The sequence below is a fragment of the Entelurus aequoreus genome, linkage group LG03, assembly GCF_033978785.1.
Source record: "Entelurus aequoreus isolate RoL-2023_Sb linkage group LG03, RoL_Eaeq_v1.1, whole genome shotgun sequence".
In the NCBI taxonomy this organism is placed as follows: domain Eukaryota; kingdom Metazoa; phylum Chordata; class Actinopteri; order Syngnathiformes; family Syngnathidae; genus Entelurus; species Entelurus aequoreus.
Window position 1 is genome coordinate 87,966,694 of NC_084733.1, and position 12,428 is coordinate 87,979,121.

The 12,428-nt window shown below is 29.5% G+C and overlaps 1 protein-coding gene across 1 annotated transcript in view; it reads right to left on the minus strand.

Moving 5' to 3' along the window:
* Positions 1–115: 115 nt before the first annotated feature.
* LOC133645844 (muscarinic acetylcholine receptor M2-like) overlaps positions 116–12,428 on the minus strand; it is a 27,727-nt gene continuing 15,414 nt past the window's right edge. The window contains exons 3-4 of the mRNA XM_062040751.1: positions 11,737–12,428; positions 116–1,007 (exon numbers count right to left, since the gene is read on the minus strand). The exon at positions 11,737–12,428 is cut by the window's right edge and continues 169 nt beyond it. Coding sequence (XP_061896735.1) covers positions 696–1,007; positions 11,737–12,428 — 1,004 coding nt within the window. The 3' untranslated portion in view covers positions 116–695. The remainder of the gene's footprint in view (positions 1,008–11,736) is intronic.

Genomic DNA, 12,428 nt, shown 5'->3' on the forward strand with positions numbered 1-12,428 from the left:
CAGCGGCTTTACTTTGCGCTCCTCCCGGATGACAGAGCTTCTCACCCTATCTCTAAGGGAGAGAATTGGGAGTTCAATCACCAACAAAATGATTCCCGGGCGTGGCCACCGCTGCCGCACACTGCTCCCCTCACCTCCCAGGGGGTGATCAAGGGTGATGGGTCAAATGCAGAAAACAATTCCGCCACACCTGGTGTGTGTGTGACAATCATTGGTACATTAACATTAACATTAAATACATCGGGCAATATTGCCCCCTCGTGGTTCTGTGCTGTCACCACTCCCTCCTCCAACCCATAACGCCGACGTCATATTGAACCCTATGGGTTAGGAATGGGATGGCACTTCATGTTCATATGTGAGTGGTAATATGGTGTATCTTTTGGTGTTGTGATCTCTTTTATTCAGTAAACATCAATGGAGGAAGAGCATAGTTCAAGGTCACACGTGGACTAGTTGCACAACAGCCGGGTAACGTGAGTGACACGCATGCACACGACCACGTGAAGTAATCGGAATCCACAGCACGTAAGTCTACAGGATTGTTCACGGCACGTTCACGTTGCACAGGGGAACACCTTTTCATGATAAGCGACACGCGTCGTTGCCGTGACGACGTACACAAACGCAGCTTCTTCTTTTTTTTTTTACAGCACATGAGACGGGGGGACGGGGAGGGTAAGCGCGTGAAAGCATCACCGCGCCGCCCGTATGTTCTTGTAGCGGCACAGCAGCAGGTGCTTGAAGGTGTTCTTGAAGGTGGTGTTGCACAGGGCGTAGCAGGCCGGGTTGATGGTGCTGTTGATGTAGCACAGCCAGTAGCCGATGGTCCACAGCGAGTTGGGGATGCAGACGGAGCAGAAGGTGTTGATGAGGACCATCACGTTGTACGGCGTCCACGTGACCACGAAGGCCACCAGGATGGCCATGATGGTGCGCGTCACCTTCTTCTCGCGGGACGACGTGCTTTTCTTGCGCCACTTGACCACCGCGCTCTGCTTCGTCACCTGCAAGTCGGAAGAAGACACCGGTTAGTCCAGAGGTGTCCAAGTGGTTTTCACCCAGGGCCACATGGTAGTTATTTTTGGCCCCAGAGGGCCGCTTCTCACAGTGAATACTATTATTACACCATTTGTTTATGCATTTTATTAGTAGATATTTTTTTTATTAAAATGTATAAAAATGCATTACTTTCACCTAAAAATGTAGGGTATATTATCTGTTTTTATGGTAAAAAAAAAAAAAAAAGAAGAAGCAGTTCATTTGCCAGAATTTTACTGTAAAATGTACATTTATTTTTTTACTGTAATTTAAAAAACTGCAATATTACAGTACAAAAATGCAATAATTTCACCTCAAAATGTAGTGTGTATTATTGTAAATGGAAAAACAGTACTGCTGTTTTTATGGTAAAAAAAAAAAAAAAGGGAAAAAAAAAGGCAACTCATTTGCCAGAATTTTACTGTAAAATGTACATTTGTTTTTCTACTGTAAATTAAAAAAAAACTGAAAATTACAGTAAAAAAATAATTAATTTTACTTCAAAATGTAGTATATATTACTGTAAATGGAAAAACAGTACTCCTGTTTTTATGGTAAGAAAAAAAAGGCAGCTCAGTTACCAGAATTTTACTGTAAAATTTACTTCTTTTTTTATTGTAAATTGAAAAAAAATGCAATTTTACAGTAAAAAAAAAGAAGCAATAATTTCACCTCAAAATGTAGTGTATATTACTGTAAATGGAAAAACAGTACTGCTGTTTTTATGGTAAAAACAAAAAAAAGAAGCAGTTCAATTGCCAGAATTTTACTGTAAAATTTAATTATTTTTTTTTTACTGTAATTTAAAAAACTGCAATTTTACAGTACAAAAATGCAACAATTTCACCTCAAAATGTAGTGTGTATTACTGTAAATGGAAAAACAGTACTGCTGTTTTTATGGGAAAAAAAAAAAAAAAGGGGGAAAAAAAAAGGCAACTCATTTGCCAGAATTTTACTGTAAAATGTACATTTGTTTTTCTACTGTAAATTTTAAAAAAAACCTGAAAATTACAGTAAAAAAATAATTAATTTTACTTCAAAATGTAGTATATATTACTGTAAATGGAAAAACAGTACTCCTGTTTTTATGGTAAGAAAAAAAAGGCAGCTCAGTTACCAGAGTTTTACTGTAAAATGTACTTCTTTTTTTTATTGTAAATTGAAAAAAAACTGCAATTTTACAGTAAAAAAAAAAAAAGAAGCAATAATTTCACCTCAAAATGTAGTGTATATTACTGTAAATGGAAAAACAGTACTGCTGTTTTTATGGTAAAAAAAAAAAAAGAAGCAGTTCATTTGCCAGAATTTTACTGTAAAATTTACATTAATTTTTTTACTGTAATTTAAAAAACTGCAATTTTTCAGTACAAAAATGCAATAATTTCACCTCAAAATGTAGTGTGTATTACTGTAAATGGAAAAACAATACTGCTGTTTTTATGGTAAAAAAAAAAAAAAAAAAGGGAAAAAAAAAGGCAACTCATTTGCCAGAATTTTACTGTAAAATTTACATTTATTTTTTTACGGTAATTTAAAAAACTGCAATTTTACAGTACACAAATGCAATAATTTCACCTCAAAATGTAGTGTGTATTACTGTAAATGGAAAAACAGTACTGCTGTTTTTATGGTAAAAAAAAAAAAAAAAAGGGAAAAAAAATGGCAACTCATTTGCCAGAATTTTACTGTAAAATGTACATTTGTTTTTCTACTGTAAATTTAAAAAAAAACAACTGAAAATTACAGTAAAAAAATAATTAATTTTACTTCAAAATGTAGTATATATTACTGTAAATGGAAAAACAGTACTCCTGTTTTTATGGTAAGAAAAAAAAGGCAGCTCAGTTACCAGAATTTTACTGTAAAATTTACTTCTTTTTTTTATTGTAAATTGAAAAAAAACTGCAATTTTACAGTAAAAAAAAAAAAGAAGCAATAATTTCACCTCAAAATGTAGGGTATATTATTGTAAATGGAAAAACAGTACTGCTGTTTTTATGGTAAACAAAAAAAGAAGCAGTTCATTTGCCAGAATTTTACTGTAAAATTTACATAAATTTTTTTACTGTAATTTCAAAAACTGCAATTTTACAGTACAAAAATGCAATAATTTCACCTCAAAATGTAGTGTGTATTACTGTAAATGGAAAAACAATACTGCTGTTTTTATGGTAAAAAAAAAAAAAAAAGGAAAAAAAAAAAGGCAACTCATTTGCCAGAATTTTACTGTAAAATGTACATTTGTTTTTCTACTGTAAATAAAAAAACAACAACTGAAAATTACAGTAAAAAAATAATTAATTTTACTTCAAAATGTAGTATATATTACTGTAAATGGAAAAACAGTACTCCTGTTTTTATGGTAAGAAAAAAAAGGCAGCTCAGTTACTGTAAAATGTACTTCTTTTTTTTTAATTGTAAATTGAAAAAAACCTGCAATTTTACAGTAAAAAAAAAGCAATTTCACCTCAAAATGTAGTGTATATTACTGTAAATGGAAAAACAGTACTGCTGTTTTTATGGTATGAAAAAAAAGAAGCAGTTCATTTGCCAGAATTTTACTGTAAAATTTAAATTATTTTTTTTTTACTGTAATTTAAAAAACTTCAATTTTACAGTACAAAAATGCAATAATTTCACCTCAAAATGTAGTGTGTATTACTGTAAATGGAAAAACAGTACTGCTGTTTTTATGGGAAAAAAAAAAAAAAAAGGGGAAAAAAAAAGGCAACTCATTTGCCAGAATTTTACTGTAAAATGTACATTTGTTTTTCTACTGTAAATTTAAAAAAAAAACTGAAAATTACAGTAAAAAAATAATTAATTTTACTTCAAAATGTAGTATATATTACTGTAAATGGAAAAACAGTACTCCTGTTTTTATGGTAAGAAAAAAAAGGCAGCTCAGTTACCAGAGTTTTACTGTAAAATGTACTTCTTTTTTTTTATTGTAAATTGAAAAAAACCTGCAATTTTACAGTAAAAAAAAAAAAAGAAGCAATAATTTCACCTCAAAATGTAGTGTATATTACTGTAAATGGAAAAACAGTACTGCTGTTTTTATGGTAAAAAAAAAAAAAGAAGCAGTTCATTTGCCAGAATTTTACTGTAAAATTTACATTAATTTTTTTACTGTAATTTAAAAAACTGCAATTTTTCAGTACAAAAATGCAATAATTTCACCTCAAAATGTAGTGTGTATTACTGTAAATGGAAAAACAATACTGCTGTTTTTATGGTAAAAAAAAAAAAAAAAAAGGGAAAAAAAAAAAGGCAACTCATTTGCCAGAATTTTACTGTAAAATTTACATTTATTTTTTTACGGTAATTTAAAAAACTGCAATTTTACAGTACAAAAATGCAATAATTTCACCTCAAAATGTAGTGTGTATTACTGTAAATGGAAAAACAGTACTGCTGTTTTTATGGTAAAAAAAAAAAAAAAAAGGAAAAAAAAAAAAGGCAACTCATTTGCCAGAATTTTACTGTAAAATGTACATTTGTTTTTCTACTGTAAATAAAAAAACAACAACTGAAAATTACAGTAAAAAAATAATTAATTTTACTTCAAAATGTAGTATATATTACTGTAAATGGAAAAACAGTACTCCTGTTTTTATGGTAAGAAAAAAAAGACAGCTCAGTTACTGTAAAATGTACTTCTTTTTTTTTAATTGTAAATTGAAAAAAACCTGCAATTTTACAGTAAAAAAAAAGCAATTTCACCTCAAAATGTAATGTATATTACTGTAAATGGAAAAACAGTACTGCTGTTTTTATGGTATGAAAAAAAAGAAGCAGTTCATTTGCCAGAATTTTACTGTAAAATTTAAATTATTTTTTTTTTACTGTAATTTAAAAAACTTCAATTTTACAGTACAAAAATGCAATAATTTCACCTCAAAATGTAGTGTGTATTACTGTAAATGGAAAAACAGTACTGCTGTTTTTATGGGAAAAAAAAAAAAAAAAAGGGGAAAAAAAAAGGCAACTCATTTGCCAGAATTTTACTGTAAAATGTACATTTGTTTTTCTACTGTAAATTTAAAAAAAAAACTGAAAATTACAGTAAAAAAATAATTAATTTTACTTCAAAATGTAGTATATATTACTGTAAATGGAAAAACAGTACTCCTGTTTTTATGGTAAGAAAAAAAAGGCAGCTCAGTTACCAGAGTTTTACTGTAAAATGTACTTCTTTTTTTTTATTGTAAATTGAAAAAAACCTGCAATTTTACAGTAAAAAAAAAAAAAGAAGCAATAATTTCACCTCAAAATGTAGTGTATATTACTGTAAATGGAAAAACAGTACTGCTGTTTTTATGGTAAAAAAAAAAAAAAGAAGCAGTTCATTTGCCAGAATTTTACTGTAAAATTTACATTAATTTTTTTACTGTAATTTAAAAAACTGCAATTTTTCAGTACAAAAATGCAATAATTTCACCTCAAAATGTAGTGTGTATTACTGTAAATGGAAAAACAATACTGCTGTTTTTATGGTAAAAAAAAAAAAAAAAAGGGAAAAAAAAAAAGGCAACTCATTTGCCAGAATTTTACTGTAAAATTTACATTTATTTTTTTACGGTAATTTAAAAAACTGCAATTTTACAGTACAAAAATGCAATAATTTCACCTCAAAATGTAGTGTGTATTACTGTAAATGGAAAAACAGTACTGCTGTTTTTATGGTAAAAAAAAAAAAAAAAAGGGGGAAAAAAAGGCAACTCATTTGCCAGAATTTTACTGTAAAATGTACATTTGTTTTTCTACTGTAAATTTAAAAAAAAACAACTGAAAATTACAGTAAAAAAATAATTAATTTTACTTCAAAATGTAGTATATATTACTGTAAATGGAAAAACAGTACTCCTGTTTTTATGGTAAGAAAAAAAAGGCAGCTCAGTTACCAGAATTTTACTGTAAAATTTACTTCTTTTTTTTATTGTAAATTGAAAAAAAACTGCAATTTTACAGTAAAAAAAAAAAAAGAAGCAATAATTTCACCTCAAAATGTAGGGTATATTATTGTAAATGGAAAAACAGTACTGCTGTTTTTATGGTAAACAAAAAAAGAAGCAATTCATTTGCCAGAATTTTACTGTAAAATTTACATACATTTTTTTACTGTAATTTCAAAAACTGCAATTTTACAGTACAAAAATGCAATAATTTCACCTCAAAATGTAGTGTGTATTACTGTAAATGGAAAAACAGTACTGCTGTTTTTATGGTAAAAAAAAAAAAAAAAAGGAAAAAAAAAAAAGGCAACTCATTTGCCAGAATTTTACTGTAAAATGTACATTTGTTTTTCTACTGTAAATAAAAAAACAACAATTGAAAATTACAGTAAAAAAATAATTAATTTTACTTCAAAATGTAGTATATATTACTGTAAATGGAAAAACAGTACTCCTGTTTTTATGGTAAGAAAAAAAAGGCAGCTCAGTTACTGTAAAATGTACTTCTTTTTTTTTAATTGTAAATTGAAAAAAAACTGCAATTTTACAGTAAAAAAAAAGCAATTTCACCTCAAAATGTAGTGTATATTACTGTAAATGGAAAAACAGTACTGCTGTTTTTATGGTATAAAGAAAAAGAAGCAGTTCATTTGCCAGAATTTTACTGTAAAATTTAAATTATTTTTTTTTTACTGTAATTTAAAAAACTGCAATTTTACAGTACAAAAATGCAATAATTTCACCTCAAAATGTAGTGTGTATTACTGTAAATGGAAAAACAGTACTGCTGTTTTTATGGTAAAAAAAAAAAAAAGGGAAAAAAAAAAGGCAACTCATTTGCCAGAATTTTACTGTAAAATTTACATTTATTTTTTTACTGTAATTTAAAAAACTGCAATTTTACAGTACAAAAATGCAATAATTTCACCTCAAAATGTAGTGTGTATTACTGTAAATGGAAAAACAGTACTGCTGTTTTTATGGTAAAAAAAAAAAAAAAAGGGAAAAAAAAAAGGCAACTCATTTGCCAGAATTTTACTGTAAAATGTACATTTGTTTTTCTACTGTAAATAAAAAAAACAACAACTGAAAATTACAGTAAAAAAATAATTAATTTTACTTCAAAATGTAGTATATATTACTGTAAATGGAAAAACAGTACTCCTGTTTTTATGGTAAGAAAAAAAAGGCAGCTCAGTTACTGTAAAATGTACTTCTTTTTTTTATTGTAAATTGAAAAAAAACTGCAATTTCACAGTAAAAAAAAAAAGCAATAATTTCACCTCAAAATGTAGTGTATATTACTGTAAATGGAAAAACAGTACTGCTGTTTTTATGGTAAAAAAAAAAAAAGAAGCAGTTCATTTGCCAGAATTTTACTGTAAAATTTTAATTATTATTTTTTTACTGTAATTTAAAAAACTGCAATTTTACAGTACAAAAATGCAATAATTTCACCTCAAAATGTAGTGTGTATTACTGTAAATGGAAAAACAGTACTGCTGTTTTTATGGTAAAAAAAAAAGGGGGAAAAAAAAAGGCAACTCATTTGCCAGAATTTTACTGTAAAATGTACATTTGTTTTTCTACTCTAAATAAAAAAAAACTGAAATTTACAGTAAAAAATCATTAATTTCACTTCAAAATGTAGTATATATTACTGTAAATGGAAAAACAGTACTGCTGTTTTTATGGTAAGAAAAAAAAAGGCAGCTCATTTGCCAGAATTTTACTGTAAAATGTACTTCTTTTTTGTATTGTAAATTGAAAAAAAACTGCAATTTTACAGTAAAAAAAAAAAAGAAGCAATAATTTCACCTCAAAATGTAGTGTATATTACTGTAAATGGAAAAACAGTACTGCTGTTTTTATGGTAAAAAAAAAAGAAAGAAGAAGCAGTTCATTTGGCAGAATTTTACTGTAAAATTTAATTTATTTTTTTTTTACTGTAATTTAAAAAACTGCAATTTTACAGTACAAAAATGCAATGATTTCACCTCAAAATGTAGTGTGTATTACTGTAAATGGAAAAACAGTACTGCTGTTTTTATGGTAAAAAAAAAAAGGGAAAAAAAAAAAGGCAACTCATTTGCCAGAATTTTACTGTAAAATGTACATTTGTTTTTCTACTGTAAATAAAAAAAACAACAACTGAAAATTACAGTAAAAAAATAAATAATTTCACTTCAAAATGTAGTATATATTACTGTAAATGGAAAAACAGTACTCCTGTTTTTATGGTAAGAAAAAAAAGGCAGCTCAGTTACCAGAATTTTACTGTAAAATTTACTTCTTTTTTTTTATTGTAAATTGAAAAAAAACTGCAATTTTACAGTAAAAAAAAAAAAGAAGCAATAATTTCACCTCAAAATGTAGTGTATATTACTGTAAATGGAAAAACAGTACTGCTGTTTTTATGGTAAAAAAAAAAGAAAAAAGAAGCAGTTCATTTGCCAGAATTTTACTGTAAAATTAAAAAAAATTTTTTTTTACTGTAATTTAAAAAACTTCAATTTTACAGTACAAAAATGCAATAATTTCACCCCAAAATGTAGTGTGTATTACTGTAAATGGAAAAACAGTACTGCTGTTTGTATGGAAAAAAAAAAAAAAGGGAAAAAAAAAAAGGCAACTCATTTGCCAGAATTTTACTGTAAAATGTACATTTGTTTTTCTACTGTAAATTTAAAAAAACCCTGAAATTTACAGTAAAAAAATCATTAATTTCACTTCAAAATGTAGTATATATTACTGTAAATGGAAAAACAGTACTGCTGTTTTTATGGTAAGAAAAAAAAAGGCAGCTCAGTTGCCAGAATTTTACTGTAAAATGTACTTCTTTTTTGTATTGTAAATTGAAAAAAAACTGCAATTTTACAGTAAAAAAAAAAAAGAAGCAATAATTTCACCTCAAAATGTAGGGTATATTATTGTAAATGGAAAAACAGTACTGCTGTTTTTATGGTAAACAAAAAAAGAAGCAGTTCATTTGCCAGAATTTTACTGTAAAATTTACATTTATTTTTTTTACTGTAATTTAAAAAAACTGCAATTTTACAGTACAAAAATGCAATAATTTCACCTCAAAATGTAGTGTGTATTACTGTAAATGGAAAAACAGTACTGCTGTTTTTATGGTAAAAAAAAAAAAAAAAAAAGGGAAAAAAAAAGGCAACTCATTTGCCAGAATTTTACTGTAAAATGTACATTTGTTTTTCTACTGTAAATAAAAAAAACAATAACTGAAAATTACAGTAAAAAAATAATTAATTTTACTTCAAAATGTAGTATATATTACTGTAAATGGAAAAACAGTACTCCTGTTTTTATGGTAAGAAAAAAAGGCAGCTCAGTTACTGTAAAATGTACTTCTTTTTTTTATTGTAAATTGAAAAAAAAATGCAATTTTACAGTAAAAAAAAAGAAGCAATAATTTCACCTCAAAATGTAGTGTATATTACTGTAAATGGAAAAACAGTACTGCTGTTTTTATGGTAAAAAAAAACCAAAAAAAAAACAGTTCATTTGCCAGAATTTTACTGTAAAATTTAATTTTTTTTTTTTTACTGTAATTTAAAAAACTGCAATTTTACAGTACAAAAATGCAATAATTTCACCTCGAAATGTAGTGTGTATTACTGTAAATGGAAAAACAGTACTGCTGTTTTTATGGTAAAAAAAAAAAAAAAAAAGGGAAAAAAAAAGGCAACTCATTTGCCAGAATTTTACTGTAAAATGTACATTTGTTTTTCTACTGTAAATTAAAAAAAACAACTGAAAATTACAGTAAAAAAAAGCAATAATTTCACCTCAAAATGTAGTGTATATTACTGTAAATGAAAAAACAGTACTGCTGTTTTTATGGTAAGAAAAAAAAAGGCAGCTCAGTTGCCAGAATTTTACTGTAAAATTTACATTTGTTTTTGTTACTGTAAATTAAAAAAAAACTATAATTTTCAGTAAAAAACAACAACAATAGTTTCACCTCAAATTGTAGTGTATATTACTGTAAATGGAAAAACAGTACTGCTGTTTTTATGGTAAGAAAAAAAAGGCAGCTCAGTTGCCAGAATTTTACTGTAAAATTTACATTTGTTTTTTTTACTGTAAATTTAAAAAAAAAAACTAGAATTTTCAGTAAAAAAAAACAACAATAGTTTCACCTCAAAATGTAGTGTATATTACTGTAAATGGAAAAACAGTACTGCTGTTTTTTATGGTTAAAAAAATAAATAAATAAAAAGCAGCTCATTTGCCAGAATTTTACTGTAAAATTTACATTTGTTTTTTTTATACAGTAAATTTAAAAAAATGCAATTTTACAGTTAAAAAATTCAATAATTTCACCTCAAAATAAAGTGTATATTACTGTAAATGGAAAAACAGTACTGCTGTTTTTATGGTAAAAAAAAGAAGAAGAAAAAAAGACAGCTCATTTGCCACAATTTGACTGTAAAATGTAATTTATTTTTTTTACTGTAAATTTAAAAAATGCAATTTTACAGTGAAATGCATTAATTTCACCTCAAAATGTAGTGTATGTCACTGTAAATGGAAAAACAGTACTGCTGTTTTTATGGTAAAAAACAAAAAACAAAAAAAAAACAGCTCATTTGCCAGAATTTGACTGTAAAATTTACATTTGTTTTTTTACTGTAAATAAAAAAAACTGCAATTTCACAGTAAAAAAAAAAAATCAATAATTTCACCTCAAATATTTAGTGTATATTACTGTAAATGGAAAAACAGTACTGTATTAAAACAATTTAATAAAAAAAAGGCAGCTCATTTGCCAGAATTTGACTGTAAAATTTACATTTGGTTTTTTTTACTGTAAATTTAAAAAACTGCAATTTTACAGTAAAATGCAATAATTTTTTGCCATCATAGTGCAGTCTACACGTATCTCTTATGTGTGACTGCCATCTACCGGTCACACTTATCATGACACCATGTACCAAATAAAATAGCTTCGAGGTCGGTAAAGAAAACCGGAATTAATCCATACATTAGCTAAAGTGGTGAAGCTACTATTGACAGTTTAGTTAGGGAACCTATTCATGATTACTTGAGTCATATTGCCATCATAGTGCAGTCTACATGTATCTCTTATGTGTGGCTGCCATCTACTGGTCACACTTATCAATGCACCATTTACCAAAAAAATAGCTTTGAGGTCGGTATGGAAAACCGGAATTAATCCTTACATTAGCTGAAGTGGTGAAGCTACTATTGACAGTTTAGTTAGGGAACCTATTCATGATTACTTGAATCATATTGCCATCATAGGGCAGTCTACATGTATCTCTTATGTGTGACTGCCATCTACTGGTCACACTTATCATTGCACAATTTACCAAATAAAATAGCTTCGAGGTCGGTAAGGAAAACCGGAATCAATCTGTACATTAGCTAAAGTGGTGAAGCTACTAATGACAGTTTGGTTAGGAAACCTATTCATGATTACTTGAGTCATATTGCCGTCATAGTACAGTCTATCTCTTATGTGTGGCTGCCATCTACTGGTCACACTTATCATGACACCATGTACCAAATAAAATAGTTTTGAGGTCGGTAAAGAAAACCGGAATCAATCTGTACATTAGGCGCACCGGGTTACAAGGCACACTGTTGAGTTCTGAAAACAAATAATAATAATTTAGGTGCGCCTTATAGTCCGGAAAATAGGGTATGTCAAAAAGTGACCTTTTCAACTTTTTCCCAAGCTAGTTTACCTTGAGCATTGTCCTTGTGGCTGGACAGTCAGTCAGCGAGGTCGCCCTGGAAGACGTATCCGTTTGGTTCATCTTTCTTATGATGCTTAGGCCCCGGGGTACCGAAACCGGAACCTCGTTTTCCGTGGAGGTGGATGGAAGGACGCTGTCTGCCTCCGGTTCCACCCGGTCGGGTTTTTCCTCCTTGCAAGGAGCACCTCCGTTCTGCTGCTTCTGCTGTAGCTCCTCCTTCTCCTTCCGTTGCCTGGCCTCCCGGAGCTGCTCCCGCATCTTCTGGATGTAGCTGTTCTGGATCTCGCCCGCGTCCTCCTGACCTTCTCCCAGACTGGTGCCGGACGGCTTCCGGCTGTCCCTTTGAACGCGGCTCCGGCTGGCCTTCGAGATGCGGTAGTAGAGGTAGATCATGATGGCCACGGGCAGGTAGAAGGCGGCGATGGCCGTCCCGAACGTGACCGCCGGGTTGGAGAAGAACTGGATGTAGCATTCCCCCGGAGGCACGGTTCTCCCGCCCACGATGAACTGCCAAAACAGAATGGCCGGCGCCCACAGGACGAAGGACAGCACCCAGGCCGCGGCGATCATGAGGCCGGCCATCTTGGTGCTGCGGCGGGCCGGGTAGCTGAGCGGTTTGGTGACGCAGAAGTATCGGTCAAAACTGATGATGAGGAGGTTCATGACGGAGGCGTTGCTGA